At 41.0% G+C, this 18534-nt stretch overlaps 1 protein-coding gene across 2 annotated transcripts in view; it reads right to left on the bottom strand.

The window, feature by feature from the left end:
- Positions 1 to 2282: 2282 nt before the first annotated feature.
- Positions 2283 to 18534, bottom strand: part of LOC139952891 (uncharacterized) — an 88916-nt gene continuing 72664 nt past the window's right edge. For both annotated transcript variants that reach the window (XM_071952177.1, XM_071952178.1), the window contains 8 exons: positions 12416 to 13787; positions 11995 to 12079; positions 11263 to 11356; positions 10656 to 10864; positions 10012 to 10165; positions 9396 to 9485; positions 8464 to 8601; positions 2283 to 8105 (listed from right to left, as the gene is read on the bottom strand). In XM_071952177.1, coding sequence (XP_071808278.1) covers positions 5820 to 8105; positions 8464 to 8601; positions 9396 to 9485; positions 10012 to 10165; positions 10656 to 10864; positions 11263 to 11356; positions 11995 to 12079; positions 12416 to 13787 — 4428 coding nt within the window. In that variant the 3' untranslated portion in view covers positions 2283 to 5819. The remainder of the gene's footprint in view (positions 8106 to 8463; positions 8602 to 9395; positions 9486 to 10011; positions 10166 to 10655; positions 10865 to 11262; positions 11357 to 11994; positions 12080 to 12415; positions 13788 to 18534) is intronic.

Here is an 18534-nt window from a genome sequence, read left to right as displayed (position 1 = left end):
TCGAATGCGTTTTTAAAGGCGTTGGACACGTTTGGTAATTGCAAAATTTTGGGATCAATTGGTCATCGAAGTCGCAAGAAAATAATGAAGTAAAACATTAACCTTGTTGCACATTTTGTGTGTTTTCAAATGCCATTGAAAGTCCTTTTCATATTCAAATAAAGTAAGAATTGGTGAGAATTACCTCTTTCTCAAAAACTACGTTACTTTAAAGGTAGTCGTTTCTCGTAATTTGTTATCCGCAACTCCTCGTTATTACCCAACGTGTCCAGTGCCTATCATGAAACTGAGTTATATATTTTGATAAAATTGGCTAGTGAGAAAACCCGTAATGATAAACAGTTTTATTATAGTCTCACCTCATCAATGAAGTCCTAAAGCGCACAGGAAAAGGAAAATAAATCAAACAGATGAGTTATTTTCAGCGAAGTTTTAAAACTTGTTCACGTTTGAAACGGAGCGGTTCTGCAGTGTGGTAAGATGACGCCGACGAATTAACTCTTTATAAACAAAATGTATTTCTAAAAACAAAAACCACCAAATAATAACAACATCGTAAGATTGATCAGTAAAATATAACGTCTGATCTTTGACATGAATATTGCTCCTTAGGTCTAGACAATACAAAAACAAATTTCATACTTTAGGACGGACCATGAACCAAGGGGAGCGGACCGAAGCAAAGTCTACTTGGCCGGTGTGCAAAACAAATGTTTTTTTTTATATCTAGAGATTTACAGATCTTTCGATAATTAACTGAATACTTTGATTCGGAAAACCAGTGGTTGATATCTCAACGTTTCGATCACTCTTACAAAAAAGTCCTATATGTGAAATGCCTATAGCATCCTATAGAATTTAAATATAGGATTCTTATAGATTTTCCGTCACTTCTTTGATTCCTGTAAGAACCCTATGAGATTATACAAGTTTTTTTTTTTTTTTTTTTTTTTTTTTTGGGGGGGGGGGGGGATTAAGGGAAGGGCAGTATGCTCTGGTCGTCTTCAGTAACCCCAAAAAAAGAAGATACCTAAATTCCTCTACTCGGCCATTCAGTTCCTAGTTACTTCCGATTGACCAGTCTATAATGCAAATAGACACAATCAGACAACTCGACCTTGGGTGGAGCGGTCTGCTGTCACGAGTTATAGATTGTTCGGATGGACCCTATAAAGGTCATCACTGCCGCGGGTCCCGAGGTACGTCCCACCCCCAAGGGGAGATCGAACCTTGGACCAGACACTGACCGTAATCAGTGGTCAGTGTTAACGCGGTCAACGCAGCCTGAAGACCAACTACATTATCCACGACCCTGGAAAACTCACATGGTTGGTAATTTGCATACAAAAGTTGTTCCGTTTTCTACTTTTGACCCCATCGCCTCATTTTCCTGTTTTACTTTACAACGCGCCTTGGAACGAGAAAGTTCTTGAAAAGGAATGTATCTCGATATAGTCAATAAAAAACATCGAAATTGCATAAAATAAAAAAACTATAAGCAAACAAACAAAAACAACAAAAACTCATTAACTTCAAAGTAACATGTTTTGGCACTGATGTTAGTACCGATTGAGAGACTTAAACATACTTATACAAATTTTCCCACTCGCTAAAACCACATTCAGCAGAAGGTAATTGTTTTTCAAAATGTTTTACAAAATCCACAGCTGCAGTGCATATTTCCAAGTATGGTGCTATAATACGGTTATTAATTGTTCAGTAATTACCAAAGGTAAAGGCCTGCCCTCCCTTGAAAACCACTACGAACGGACACAGATAAAAAACAACAGATATCAATTATTGTACATAGTAGAGAACCATTTCTCTCTTTTATTTTTTTATTATTAAATTAACAATGTTTCACATTTCCGATGACAAAGAAATACGAGTAAGCAATTTCATTTTACAGCTTAACAAAAAGAAGTATTATTTGTTTTGTTTTTTAACTTAGTGATGTTTTCTGTTTCACCTCCGTAGAACGGCTGGACTAATAGCCCGCCCTCTACAGTCGTAAAATCAACAGTCTCCGACCCAACAGCAGTGCACACCTACAGATAAATATTTCAGTGATATGTATTGCCGTAGATTGAGTACAGTCAAGAAAAAAACTTATAGATATTTTTTTAAAATCGTTTTCTTCAAAGGCAGAAATAGACACCTGAAAGTCAAAAGCACGACTGCTATTACTTTTTGGAAGTAAAAAGACGAAAACAGATTAAGATTCACTTAATATACATAATATAAACATTAAGTATGTATAAAGTTTCTACACTTATTTTATCATGGCATTATAGTCTAAAAGTAGTCTTTGGTCAAGGCACCACGCTGGAAGAGCAATAATCCCCTATATGCATACTTGTGTTGTTGTTATCAAGCGGTGTAGCATTTGATCGCCTTGACTGAAGACTAGTCTAAATGTTGCACATAACGCCAAAGTCATGATTGATTGAAAACAAAAAACAAGTAACACACCTCGGCACACATTGCAAAAGTAGCATTTAAAAACCAATTATCTATCACTGATCATATATGACATTAGAAATTGCATGGAAAAAATGTACACACTTTTGTTGAACAATTAACGACGTAATTCATTTTTGCTATCATTCACCCCCCATATTTCTCTCGAAACTCACAAAAATATACATTTGTCTTGCTACATGAATAACTTATGTTAACGTACAAGGGTAGTTACTACCATCATTTACCTCACACAAAATAGTTTAAGAATGCTCCAAAAGTGGATAATTTTGTCTTCTTTAAATCACGAAAATCTTTACATGATTGAATTTAAAAACTGTTTGACGACTTGTAAAAAGTGGCACTATAATAATATCTTATGGTCCACAACTGAAACAATGTCATGTGGGAGACAACTTCTCTCCATGCACTCGGGTATTATTTCGATTGCCAGGTATTGACTCGACCACTTAATGAATATTTCACTAAAATCTACCGACAAAACTTCAACAATGTCTTGAAATTAGTTGGTTTACAGTTGACACTTGTTATAAAGGGGATTGTAACAAAGTTGTACACTCAGGGCCCAATTTCAAAGAGCTGCTTAAGCACAAAAAGTAGCTAAGCATAACTATGCTTACCAGAATAAGGTAACCAGCTAAACTACCATGTCGCATGTGCAATTTGTGACTGGTACCCTGCTCATTTCTGCTTAGCAGACAATTGATCAGCAATATTTTCTGCTGAAGCAGCTCTATGAAGTTGGCCCCATAAGTCCTATATCTCATTTCTGCGTCTTTCTGTGTCTTTGTTATGCAGTCCTCTTACAACAATTCTTCAGTTATGAAAAGGTAAATATGCCAGTCCTTGGACAGTTGTGTTTGTAGCGGTTGATTGGTTGTATTAGGATGAGTGGAATACGGAAAAATATAGCACCTCGGCGTCCAATATCCAACGAGGCCGAAGGCAGAGTTGGATATTGGACGTACGCAGACGTGCTATATTTTCCGTATTTCCATGAGCGGGCATGTGATAACAAATTTATCTTCAAGTAAACTTGGCGCGTGACATAGAACACACAAGACGCAGGTAGTGATATTAGCCGTGCAATATAGGTTTTTATCACCACTCCATTCTGCAGATCTGATTGAAGGATTAGCACGTACTTGAAGATAATTCAGAACACAAGGGTATATGAAAGAATGTGTTCTTCCAAGGTACCATGATGTACATGCAGTATGCATGATGTACATGCAGTATGCATGATGTGGCTTCAAATTACACAAATCATGAACACATTTCATGATCACAAAACTTTCAACATTGAAACTTTATGATTTCCGTGTTTTTAAATAGAAAATCAGAATGCTGTACCATCTCACAATTAAAAGTTCTTAGTAAAATAAACCATCAGGATATGATTTTTTAACTGCAGCAGAACAGATTTGAAATAGTTCTCTCCAACAGCGATTTGTTTTGACAATTTTTATCACATTTTGCCGAGAGAGACATTCGACACATTAGAACTAGTTTTGTATACACCATCCAAATTAAATACATGTAATCATCTACAAATTCTGTAATGCCTCAATTACATTAGTTTGTACATTATATACAACGACTCTACCTGGGTGAAAAAATTTACACTTTTTTGTCTAAAATTTCTATATTTTCTTTTTACATTAAAACACAAGACAGTAACAAATCTTCTCTACACATTTCAAATTTCATCAAACTCTACAAGAATAATTTTTAAAATATTTTAAATCGGATTTTTCCCTTTTAGAGATTATTTTTGAGAGACAATTAAAAAGATTTCCAACCCTCTTCTCCAAAGCGAAAAACAAAATTGAATTTTTTGTTTGAGGGGATTTAAAAATAGGTCTGCACAATTTGTTATAATTTGTTGTTCAGATAAAATATACAAAACCATTCCTTTTGATTAATCAGGAATAAAAAGGAACAAGGTTTAAGAACAAGCGTGTAAAAGAAACAACCCAAACTCTATGTCATATTAACATTTTAAAAAACAAAACAAGGAACAATTGTGTCCAAAACAAAAAACTTTAAAAAATAATAGCTTATCACAGAAAGCACAAACATGTTAAAGCCTACTCACACACATACACTATTATAACTTAAAAAAAAGTGATTAATTGTCTACACTCATTTAAAAAACATTTTGTACAACCCATTATTCATTTGTTTCTAAGAAACCAAAGAAAAATTACTTAATTAATAATTATTCAATAATTATTTTAAAATTTATTTGTCATGGTAATTTCAGTTGTATCTTTTAAAAAAAACAATACAATACCTTTACAAATTGTTTTGATTTGCCTCAACAAAAGATCAGGCAAAAACACCAATAAAATTTAAAGACTCTATAAAACTTGGTCCAATCACGCGAGACCCTTGTGACAGAATACTCATGGAAATGTCCTTTCGTCACTTGATTGGTCAGCTGAATATTCATGATTTAATCTCATTGGCTGGCAGTGAGATAGCGCATCAACCAATCAAAATCATTCTTTGATGAACCCAAATCAATGGGCCAGTTAAATGTCATAGCTCAGGCTTCGGCCATTGATCCCGCCATCTTGAAGACCTTTTAAAAAGCCACAAGCCAATATTATTCAACAGAAAGCTAAATATGGGAATACGGGAAGAGCTGCTGTTCAAAATAGCCGAGATTTGAAGGGGGCTCAACCCACACCACATATGTCCTGACTCGTGATACAATTCCCAACAGAGAATATACACTTAGTATAAACAACTGGGGAAAGTTTTCCCCAGTTTAAAACAAAACCTTACTTCAAAATAAAATTTCTAAAATTCCCTTCTGGATTATGTAAGGGAATAAAGACATCAATTATCTTGTTTCATGTAATATATTCTATGATGGGTACAGATTAAAAAAATCATTACAATTTATTTTGGAATTACAACATAGCACCAAAAGAGTACTTTTTCTTTTTCCAGTTTGAGGTATGAAAAATTTGATATAAAAATGGCGAGTTGTGTTGTTTACCTGATGATTAAAAGTATTTTAATAATTGTTTTCACAGAAACTACGCCAGATTTGGTTGGTGAACAGTTAGAATGAACCAAAACCTGGTAGATGAATCACCTTAGTGTGTTATCCAGGAAACTGGATTGGCAATCTCATTAATGGAATTGTTTTTTTTTTAAAGGCAAATAACTAAAATCAGATGTAAAAAAAAAAAATCTTGTCTGATTGGGGTGAACTCAGATCTAAAGTGCATAGCAATGAAGTTGCAAGGTTAGTGCATAGGGCGAAGGCTGAACAAATATCCAACTGCATGGAGTAACAAATTTTGTTTTACAATTCCAGCTATCTATACCCACTTCTGGTACGGACCCGTGACAGTCGGGAAAGCTGTCGATGTCAGGGTGGTGACCGTGCTCGTGGACGGCGTAGGGGCGCCTTTCGTTGGTACCTTCTTGGAGTCTGTGTTGTACTTAATCTTAGTCTTGTCTGGAATCACAGTGTCGTCGCTAGTGGAGAGGCGCCGCTTGCGACCTTTACGCGGGGGTGGGGTCTCCCCGTTGAGACGCGCCGTTTCCTCAGCTTCTTCCTGTCGCGCCTGCATCTTACGCTCGTACTCCTCCAGCCCATGGTGACGGAAGTTCATGTGCTTGTGCTGGTAGAAGACAAGACTGATGCGGGTGGGATGTTGTCGCACCGGCTTGATGAGTGACGTGGTAGCATGGAGCTCTCGCTTTGCCACTTCAAAGAGGACCGAGCCGTGGGTGAGAGCAATAGCCACACCTCCGATTGTTGGGTCTCGGAAGCACTCTTCGCTGTCCGAGGTGCACTCCACTTCTGTGGGCTCTTCCTGTTTAGGAGAGGGCTGAGGTAGAAGAGCTGAGGCAACTGGGACTGGGGTGCTTGGGTTTGAACCCCCCGCTTCCATCATCCGGAGATGCTCCGCTATAGTCTTGGTCTTCTCATGCTGTTGCTGTTGTTGGGAAGCGGAGGCTGAGGCCGAGGCTTCATGTAACCTGGGGTAAGGCTTGGTATCATGGGGTGGATAGCTCTGGGAGAGGTCACGGCGGGCGCTATTGTGGTCTGGGTGACCTTGCTGTTGTTGCTGTTGCTGTTGCTGCTGCTGCTGCTGGTACATTGCGTATTTGTGGCTGTCTGATGAATTCCTTTGTGCATCATGCGGTCTGCCCTGCGAAGCTTGCCCACCTTCACGGTGACTGAAGTTGGGATAGTCTCGATGTTGGTGACTGGCTTCTGGCGGGAATGCACTTCTTGGATCACTTGAGGACTTGCCCCGCTCGTGGAACGCAGACCCAAACGGAGGCGTCCCCTGGCTGGGGTAGGAGGGGTGGTGCTCCTGGGAAGGGGTACTCTCCCGAGAGGGGCTGTTCTGAAAGACTGGCGGCCTCCAAATGCTATCTTTGGGACCAGAGTGGGTGGTGGTTGGATGATGTCCAAGATCCTGCCTCAGACCGTTGGACATTAGACTCTGGGAATATTTGGAGTCTGCTGAGGAGGTGGCTGCATTTGGTCGCGGTGTATGGTGGTCTCTACTCAAGTCCAATTGCTCTCCCCGTGAGCTACCGTATGCTGCAGCAGCCGCAGCAGCTGCTGCAGCTGCAGCAGGATGCTGAGGGCCGTACTTCATACCATACGCACTGTACATGGCGTCTCGCTCACTCCGTCCTTGTTTCATTAAGTTCCCTAACTGGTTCATATCAGGTTTCACATCCTCCATTGGAAGTCCGCTATAGTGTGGATACCTCATGTAGGCATGCGCTACACCCGCCATGTACGGGTCATTGGCGTACTGGCTCATGAAACGTGCCAGAGCAGGGTTCTGTTGAAGCTGCTCATGAGTTGCTAGCCCGACCATGCCCGGATGGGCGTACTGGGGTAAGAACATCCTCGCCTGGTGTGGGTACATTCGTGCCCAGTCAGGATGCATCGCCGCTGCTTGGGCGGCCTGAGCCGCAGCAGCGTTCATTTGCATGGCTTCCCGCTGCATACTCTCATACATCATGGGGTGTAATCCATGCATCTCGGGCCTCAGCCCAGCCGCAGCGGCCAGCCCACTAGGCGTCATCTCCACTCCGGGCCATGCTGCCCGAACCTGCTCTACACTCTGCTGGTAGTGTGACCACAGATGTGGTGGAATCTGCATGATCTGAACAGCTGCCGATGATGCCGCCGCCTCTTGCTTGCTGGTCGGCTTCCCAGAACTCTTCCCCTCGGCAGCTTCCTTTGTCGGCGTGAAACTAGAACTCGCACTGTGATTACTTTGGTGGTTGCTACCCTGAGGCGTCGCTGCCCTGGCGGCTGCGGCTGCAGCGGCTGCTGCAGCGGCTGCAGCACCCTTTCCTCTACTCGGACTGTTCTTATCACCATGACTGTGTCGATTGCCTCGGACCTGCGCTCCCTTTGGAATGACAGGATCCTGCTTCGGCCTCATCCTCGCCTTGTGGCGATAGTGTGTCAAGACTTCAATGGCATTACGTCTCACCTTCTCTTGTTGAGCCTCGACACTGCCGTACTCGTCGGTGTTGTCAAGGTAATAAAGAGGCAGCACATGCAGCTGCTCGTCGCCAGGGTCAGGCAGTCTGTCACGTATCTCTGATTTTGTTAATGTCACCACCTGCAGCACAAAGAAAAGGAACATTCAGATTGCGATTAGCTTCCTGCAGTTGGATCTTTTTTAAGTAGGATCTGAAACTTTTCAGGGTGAGAGTATAGTCAGGTGAGGCTTGTGGTAGCACTATGTGTAAATCTCTTTTGAGTGGTGTTGGTTCTGAAATGAACCGGTGGTTGACAATATTAGTCTTACCAGAATAAGGTTACCAGGCAATATTGTCACATATACAATGTGTGACTGGCATCCTGCTCATTTCATTTCATCCTGCTCATTTCTACTTAGGGATTTTTTAAGCAGTATTTTCTACTTAAGCAGCTCTATGAAGTTAGTCTTGAAGTGATCTTCAAGCTCAAAGACTTACCACTGTGCAGCCGTTGTTCATGTTCTGCTGATCTCGGTGGGCGTGCGCACAGAAATCCATGCAAGATGTGACACCTGAGAACGGCCGTCCCTCACGCATTCCAAGACGGCATTCTGAGCCTTTCTTCTCAAACAAAACCTGAGATAAATGGAAGAGGAAATGTGTTAAGAGACTGTGGCCTCCGTATAATTCATAATATCAAAAACAATGCTCAATACCACCTATTTTCCAAAGCGATCAAATGCGCCTTACAATAAAACAACTAAAATACATACTAAGAATAGACACACAAGTAAGATAAGAAAGAAAAGATTGTAGCAAGTAAGCCTGGACACAATTTAGAGCAAATTCTAAAACACCTTCATAAATATAATTTTAGGCCTGCTAAAGGTAAAACCTTCCTGTACCATTACAAATGGAGCTTGAACAGTGAGGTTAGTACAATTTTACGCCATACATACATTGAACATATTATTTGAGAATATCAAACTTCAAGAGGAAATACAAAAAACAATGAACAGTGAGTGGACAAATAAATAAGTCCACTGGTGAAATCACCAAATTATTAGAACAACAAAATGTGAAGGAAAATACATAAATAATTCAAGTTAATAGGGTTGCATGAGGGAACTGGGGACCACATCAATTAAACCAGGGCCTAATTTTAAGAGCTGCTTAAGCATCAAATACTGCTTAAAAATCCCTGCTTAGCACCATTAAGGAGGACACCAATCACAAATTAATTATGTAATATGGTATTTTGGCTAGCAAGCATAATTATTTTGCGATTCGCTCCTTTTTGTGGTGAAAGCAGCTCTATGAAATCGGGCCCTTGAGATTGCAATAACCAATAGTGTCCAGTGTCTTTAAATGTCACTTGTTGGTGTGGGGGTGAAACCAAACTAATATAACTGAATACTTTGGACACGTACCTGATTATTGTAGGAATCGGGTGCAATCTGTTTGTACAGCGGGGATATATCGGTGGCTAATCGCTGGAAATGGTGTTCAAGTACTTCCTCCTAAAAACAAAACCAGATAACGAGAGAAGAACAGTTAGATTTAATAGATGTTAAAATTGGATTAGGGATAAAGAATACTAATTTTGGTTTTACCCATAAACAACCGATGTGTGTTAGCATTTTTTACTCAGTACTTTGCCCGAGTTCTGTGAAAAAATCACAGGCATATTACTCAGGTGGGATTGGAATCCACGACCTTGGCAAATCTAGAGCAGTGTCTTACCAACTACTGAGTATACAGTGCTAACACACATCAGTGTACATGGGTAAAACCAAAGTTGATAACAATTAGATTGTTAAGGATGCTACTACTAAGTCAAACATTCTCCAGTCTAGGCTGGTTCCCTGTCTTCATTCTATTAAAATGAAGCCAGGTTTGACTGCATGGGTTTCCCCTATAGGAAATTTTCCTCCCACTTCTAAGACTAAAATTCCTTCGTTGTCTTTGCCGACTATATAATTCAGATTCATGGTTTTGGGATTTGTAAAGAACATTTTGATTCAAAGGTTGATTCATCTGTTGTACCTTTTCACTGTCATTGTTGTCTTGCAGCTTGAACTTTTTTGGAGTCTTGCTGCGTGCAAACTTGCAGCTGTTATAATACATCGACCACGAACAGCCGAACGAGAATGACGCCCCGCAAGACTCCGGATCAAAGCCCTGGCAGGCACAGGTTCTCCTATGAGGGTGAAGAAGAAAAAAAAAGGATGAATAAATAGATAAATTAGCAACGTGAAGCTTCAAGTTAACATGAGCTTTGGAAGTGTGCTTTGATCAGCGAACACAGGTGGCTCTTGAGACGCTGGCAAAAGCAGTCATCCTGGTTCTTTTTTTTGCGGCTCTTAGCGTACGCAGCTCTAAGCTTACGCATACATGCTCAGTATTGAGCAGGTAATTCTGAGCAAGCGCACTAATGGCTTGGACTACGAAAAAGATCTGTCCCAAAAAATCCCATTGCTGACCGGAAAAGAGTGCTGTTCCTTCATCAAATCATCTACTAGTCATGCTAATGCGATACAAAATCGCAACAAATAATTCGCAACAGTTGAGCTGTGTTCAACTCCTCAAAACATTCGCAGCGAAAACAGCCATTTGACGTCAACATTCCTTTCGTATTCCATGGAGTACGAACAAGGCTAGACATCTGTGGATAAAAATGAAACACTTACTCTTCATTTACAGCACACCTCCGCACTGTCGGGATGGCCCCGTTGGGTAGCATCCGCGTCAGGAGGTCATACGTGTCATCTGCCTCCTTCCTCGCGCAGCCGTCCCACGCAACCAGCGCAATGACGATGTAGGCTGTCTCGCAATGGTGGCCGGGACGATTCCGCACCAGGACCAAGATCTTCTCCTCTGGGCCTGAACGCCGCAAGATCTGCAAAAGTAAATCAAGAAATATTCTCATCTTTTTCTACCTGGATGATCCTCATTCTCTTTCTTTACTCTTCTGGGAAAGAGAACCGTCTCTCACCTCAATTAGCCTTCTTGAGGTATGGTGGACACTATAGGAGTGCACTGTTTGGTTTGGGTGGACACGGACAGATTTACCCAAACCTAAAAATGTCTTAACTTTGTGTCCACCATATCTCAAAATGGCTTATGAAGAGTACTTTGTTTGGCTAGTTTTTAATAAACTAACCCCAAAACAATGATCTGCATACATTGCAGTAAAAAATATATACTGATGTACCTATAGGGATCATGAAGCATTGTATAAGAACTCGGTATTATTTTTTCAGACCGTTGATTTTTACAACGTGTTTCTGGTCTTACCCACTTAGCGATGGGACATCCCGCACTGCTCTTGCCTTCCTTTCCAGAGAAGACCAGCTTCTCCAGGCGAATGCAGCTACCTTTGTGTCCGTACCTTTCAACAAACCAGAATGGATAACAAATGAAGGATATGAGATTTTAAGCACTGCATGGTGATGCATCAATGTATATTTGGCTTGCGGTAATACCACATATATTTCTACTTGCTGGGTAGATTATGTTCTTTTGAGAACTTGTCTTGCTTTATACTCTATTAAAATACCCCTTACAAACATTCTGCCTTTTCATTGGTTTACAGCGCGCCACATGATGTCTTAGTTTTACTATAAACGCCGGCCGTGTGATAGTGCATCGTTTGCCGTGTGATAGTCTGACGACAAACACACGGCGTGCAGTACCCAGACGTCTTTTTACCCAACCAGAACCCAATCAGTTGTGCATCTGTGTATCTGAAACCAAATAGTCTGTTGGGGTGTTATAAAACCAATATTGACTGCTTTTACTCGTGCTCCCTCGGTGATCCCCGGACCATTCCAAATAGAACGCTCCGGGATCACCTCGGGAGTCGTAGTTTTAACCATAGCAGTAAATAACTTGAAGCAGTAAATATTTGTATACTAGTGCAGAGTAGGCTTTGGAGTCCGGGAGACTTCTCTATAACTGCTGTAGTAGAAAGAAAAAGAAAAAAGAGTTCCCATCACAGAGAAAGAGCGAGATGAGACAACCACCTACCTCTTCTCGACAAGTTCTCTGATGGCTTGAACGGACCGTCCTGATCCAAGATGTGTGTAGTACGGTGCTTCATCGCGATCATTCTCTGTGTAGCAAAATAAAACACAATCCGAGTTTAGTGTCACGGTTGTAAGCTTCTTGTTTCAAAACGGGCATATCTAGAAAATATGTAGAACTAATAAAAAATTCTTCAAAGATTTTTCCTCTAGTTTTTACTAGAATTTGATGCATTAAATTTGACTGGTCCTCTGACGTTTAAGGTAAAACATTCAACAAAACAATAAAATGCACAGATGTGTACGTGGGGCGCACAGGTTTGGCCAGTGAACGGCTGCTTTTTTTTACCTCTAGGTGAGGGCGCCCTACTGATATGACATCATGTGCAACATTAGAATATTCAGAAAGTGTAAGTTGAACTCACCTAAGCATCCACAATCAGGCATCTCCTCTTTCTGGTCATCCTCCAGCATCTTACGGTGCAACTCAGCCGGCGTCAACTTCCGCGGCGTCAAGTCCTTGTCCGTGGGTTTGATCTCCGTCTTCTCCTCTCTGGGCGCGGGCTTCGTCGACGACGCCAACAGCGTTTGGCTGGGAAGAGGGAATAGGGACCTACCGGTGGATTTCATCCCGGCCGAAGCTGATATACCGCTCTGTGAGGTTGATGGCATGACACCTGGTACTGGCATGCCTGGGAAGGCACCGGTGCACATGGAAATCGGAGGTAACGTCACCCCGAGTCTACTCTGCTCCAACTTGGGAAGCTTGGATTCTGATTTCGACTTGTCCGACTTGTGAGACTTGTGCTTCTTCTCCGACGGCTCAGACTTGGTATGCGTCTGAACCGCTGAGACCGATGGGGATGGCGATTCCGAGGACGGGCCGCTACTGGGTAGGAAGGTTGGTAGTGAGCGCTTTTCATGAGGGCGCTGTTCGTGCAGTCGCGGTTCGTGATTCCCTGAGAAGTGCGTGGGTGGGAAGGGAAAGTGCCTTGCTGATATTGAGGAGCTTAGGGAAAGAAGGGATTCAGCAGCATCTGCAGGAGACAGTGCTTTTCTCTCCATGGAGGGGGATTGCGATAACACAGGGGTTGTGATGCTGTTACCTTTGTGGTCAGGCGTACTCCTGTCCTGAGTGTGGTTGATGGCAGCTGCTGACTCGGCTTGCTTGGAAGAACCAAGGGTTGGAAAGGTGAAGGAAGATGGGTAGGACTGTAGGCTGGTCGGACGGGGGTGACCGCTGTTCAGCATTGGTGGTTGTGCTTCCTTGGCGGCCGCATTCTGCATCTGGAGCTTCTTGTCAAAGTAATGTCCGTGCATGGGTGGCGATGGGCTTCCAGTGGGCTTACTGGATGCAGTAATGGGTGCCACTGGGTAACTGGGACCCTTTGCTGATGGCGGGTTGGTCATTGCATTGTCTGGCTTTGCAGCTGCAGCATAGGCGTACTTTGCATGAGGGTGGTGGTGATGAAGTGGGTGGGCGGGAACAGGGATACCCATCGGCTCCCCGGGTTCTTTCTTTACCTGGGGTCCGTCGCTCCCCGCCTCCTTTGGCTCCCTCCGGCCTTCCCCTAACCTGTCCCCTACGTTGGGTTTTGACAGCTCCGTCTGAGGGAAGTGGTTCATTTTGGGGTAGCCTTCGGTCCCGCTGAACCCGTTCACTAGGGGAGGGGCGGGGGGCCAGTTCATGTTGGGAGCGGGTTGGCCGGAGGGGTCCTGTTTGATGAAGTCCGGGGCGGTACTGTTGTGCATTGGAAGGGTGGTGGTTGGCGAGTTGTGGTTCTCCGAAGGGCCATTCTGCATGGGAAGAAAAAAAAGCAAAGCAGATATTTAGTTGAAATTTCAACAGCACTCCAAGTACCAGAGTTTATAAAGTAAATTTAAAGCATTGCTTGCCCATGGATCTGACAAAATAGTTTAGTTGTGCTGCGGCAATTTGTTGTACATTTTAAGTACATTTCCAGAGTTACATCATGAGATGCAGTCCCTAATCTTTTATTGAATTTAAAGAAAATTCCTGGAATGGCAGACATGCATCTTCAGGGACTGGCTAAAAACAACCACGATGACTTAAGATGCTGGTCAGACATAAAATATCTTAGTTGAAGGTCTCTGTGCACTAACAAAATGTTTGTGTAAAATATAGGGTTACTGCTAACAAAAAAAGTCTAAAACTGGATCCAGATCTTACAATTGTTTTCATATGCCAGGATGACATTCTTAAAAAAGTCAATTAAAATTTTAGGACTAGGATTTTGTCAAAGGGTGTCCAATTTTGCTGGAAATTAAAAAACTGAGCTAACCAACTAAATCTAATCGTTTTGTTTTTGACATTTACAAATCCTGCATTCTCTTTCTTTAAGGCCAGCCGAATTCTAAATATATAACAAGATAAACCAATCAAAAAAAAAAAAAAAAAAAAAGGGCAACGGATAAATTCTCTAAAAACCCAACAGAAATCTATCCATCTCAAAGTCCTTTCGGTGGTGCAACCACTCAAAACGACACACTCTCCCCTCCTCTTTCCCTTTAAGTCCAGGATCACGCTCGGGTTTCGCATTAAGCCCTCCATGAATTCCAATTAATATCATCGATAATGTGTCGCTAAATCGCCGGAGAAGTACGAACTGATATTAAAATGTGGGCAGGCGTGGAGAAGGGGACGGTATAAGAAAAGGTGGGGAGCCAGGGAAGAAATAAAAAAAAAAGTGAAGAGGGAGAGGAAAAAAAGAAGAGTGGAAAGGCAGGAGGTATATTGATGGAACATGATGAGATTGGAAATGGCAAAGGGTTTGGGTTCGGGGGGGGGGGGGGGGGGGAGAGTAATCGGTTTTGTGTGCTCGTCTTTTCTCAAAGCAATCACCTGCTATCTTTTTTTTAAGAAGGGCCTTGAGGGGAAACGACTGTATGAGGCAAGAGGCAAGAGGCGACGGTGAATCTCATCCTCCACTCATGGTTGTCAATATGTAAAGGTTTATCTTTTTGCAAAATGGTCAAAAATGCAGTAAGAGTTTCCTTGGGTTACTAAATAGGCGGGTTTCTTAAACGTTGCTATTGTACTCAATTGTAATTGTTTGATCCTTTATGCATGTTAATAATGTAATTCGTTAAATAAAAGTCCATCTGGATTCTAAACTGTTTTTATTTTGTTAGATATTTGATTTCTTACATGTATATAATCACAATTGTTGTTACTTCCAGATGATCTGTTTTCATCAGTAATCATATTTTTTTCACTTTTTTCAGTAAAATCTGAACGTTAAGACAGATAAATAAAAAACAACAACAAACTGAAATAAGGGAACAAAATCTCATCCAGCTTGAACCAAAAAATTGTTGTCTGAAAAGTGTAAAAAATATTTAGTTTCATTTATTGGGGTAAAATTGAAAAATGAAAAAAAAATTAAAACAATTTAAATGACATTATTCAATCCAAACCTGGAAACATGGAAAACCGAAAACAAAGGATAAAAAAAAAAACCACACACACACAACTAAACCTCCAGCTTAATTTTACACTACTATGACAGACCTTGGAGATAAAAAATATATATAAATATTCATTGTGCTCCCGCTCTGTTGTCATTGTGCCTTTGGCAATTTCCGTGACTCATATTAAAACATGTGCTATATAGCTTCACCATCGAAACAAGCTGCCGATCTAGAGATTATGATGAGCTGTAACACGCTATTATTAATACCCCTGTGCCGCTGTGTGTGTGTGTTCCGCTGGAAAAGAATCGCATAATGAGGTCGGCTTAGCAAGTTGACCTTTGGTATTAAAAAATATAATAATAAATAGAAGAGAAAATTGTTGTCATTATGTGTGTGTGTTCATCCACGCAGATGATGCGTGTTGCATATGTGCACTGTGGATGAAGGGAGTGCAAATGTGTGTGCTCAGTAAATGATGGTGATATTATTTTTTATAATAACCTGATCGGACTATCGCAAATTTGGGGTTTACAAGTCAATGCTGTCCTGCACATAAACACTATTCTGTCAGTAGAGTTGATGTTTTTTTTCCTCTTCTTTTTATCCGATTGTTCATTCACGGAAAAACATTTGTACAATATCCTTTGGACCTGCATCTGATTTCATAAACTAGGATTAATCCTATCTCAAGTTAGGATGGGTTCAATGCATCCTAACGTCTATGGGTTGAGGAACTTAACTCATCCTAAGTCCTAAGATTAATCCAAAGTTAGGTACAGTTTGGTGAAACCGATGAATGAACCATTTATGCTCAGAATGAATTTTGTAAAAATTATTATTATTATTTTTTTTTTAGCATTAAGCCTACCTCTGTTTAAAGCCATTATACACTTTCGGTAAACAGTATTGTCCAAGTCCCACACTTCGTGTATCACAACTTATATAATAATAACAATCTATATTGTTTTACTGTTTTCTCAAAAAGTAAAGCATTTCATGGACTAATATTTCAAGAGAAGTCTTTCACCATTACCTTCTGTAAACCCTGTAAATTATTTGTAAATCTGTGAACTTTTATGTTTTTTTCTGTACGGAGAGGGTCCAATGGCTTTAAGCCTCACCTGAACATGGCTACAATAAAAAGGCCCATTCACACGAGCGCTGCAAACGAGGGTCCCTGGTTAAGGGCGCCAGCCGTCTGTCACCTTTACCGCGTGCGATTTTTTAGCGAGCATTCACACGACACACACACACACACACATGTAAACATACGTCCCTCGTTTGGGTAGGCTTGACTGCATGGACTAAAGTCTACAAGCGATTACAGTTAAAAGGAATAAAATAATACAATTTCATTGAAATCAATTTCATTTAAGTCACATAAAATGTAGAATATTTTACAAACATTTGCGATAACGTAACTCTCATCCCGGCGGCCGGCGGGAAGGGGGTTACGTTTTCGAAGCGTAAAAAAGAAAAACACGATTCAAATAGCTTTTTGGACGTTAAAAATGCTACATTGTTGAATGGAAATGCTTTATAGATATGAAGTTATTGATGACACATACCAAATAATGAATTAAAACATCGAAAAGCTTAACCAAATGACGTATTCTGCTTCCGAATGAACGATGTTTTTGCTTCAAGGTTTGAGCTTGTCTTGAAATGCAGCGATCCAGCAACGTCGAGTCATGTTCGAGTCGAAGAAAAACACAAAATTTCACGATTCAAATAGAGTTTTTGACGTTAAAAACGCTACATTGTTGAATGAAAATGTTTTGTAGATATGGAATTATTGATGAAACATAACAAATGGTGAATTAAAACATCGAAAAGCTTTGCCAAAAGACGTATTCTGCTCCCGATTGAACGATGTTTTTGCTTCAAGGTTTGGACTGGTCTAGCATCCGGCCACAAAACCCACCAGCCAAACGATCGTTGTCCAGCGTTGAGCAGATATACATCACGTGTATGTACATGTACATGTATATGCATGCTATAGTTCGCCCATTTCTTCCTCCATAGTTCTACACGTGTCAACGCAGCGGTCCCTCGTTACGATCGCAGGCATTCGGTTCAGACGATGGCTCCCCATGATTATAACATCGATGCGATTTTTTGTAGGAGGTCTCGATCTGTGTTATGAACAACACGGGACCCAGGTAATTTCGTAACATACATAGCATTCACACGACGTGGATTTGCGATTTCATAACATCGATGTTATGAAATCGCACGGGACCCTCGTTTGCAGCGCTCGTGTGAATGGGCCTCAAGTGTACTACACATGTACATGAGGACCTTCATATGTACATAACACAAACAATGTTTAATAATCCTGAACCCCTAAAGACCTACATGGTACAATCCACATAATGTTATGTAAATTTATTCAAATGATGTGATAGTCATTCCCAATCACAGGTAATGCAAACCTTAAATCAATACAATCCAGCTGCATGCATAATGTACACACAACATAATCATCCTGTTATGAGGGTACTATAAATTCACTATCAGTATCACACATTTTTGTTGTGCATGTTTGAAAATGACACTGCTGTGTTGAAAATAAGGAACTTCCTGTCGGTAAAAGTGTTGTGTCCGGTTGGGACAAGCCAGGGAATTAATCTATGTTCCTTCCTGGTCAACACACACATTGCGAATTGCACTTAAATTATATTCAACCATGCACTGCCATCGATTATTTTTAAAATCAAAATTTTAAAACCACATAAAATAATGAGATTGTTCACATTATTATTATAATATTCAGCTGTTATGGCACAACAGTGCAACAACACTTCTCGATGGACTTGGAGTAACAATTAAGGAAAGCATTGACTGGGACTTTTAAGACCTGCTGTCCCACATCTGTTTGTATAGCAAATTTATTTTGATATATACAATATATGAAAATAATATAGGCCTACAATATGTGTGATTGTTTTGGGAGTTAATGCAGTAGGATTACTCTAACCATAACTACGACGCAGCAGCTACACGCTTACTTGGACTTTATTTTTGACATTCAATTTAAGACTTTCCACAATGGCGAGCACGGCAAAAATTAAGGCCAAACTTCCATAATTTGTGTCCAGAATCCTGA

Source organism: Asterias amurensis, chromosome 21, assembly GCF_032118995.1.
Source record: "Asterias amurensis chromosome 21, ASM3211899v1".
Classification (NCBI taxonomy): Eukaryota; Metazoa; Echinodermata; class Asteroidea; order Forcipulatida; family Asteriidae; genus Asterias; species Asterias amurensis.
This window is presented reverse-complemented; position numbering and strand designations above follow the sequence as displayed.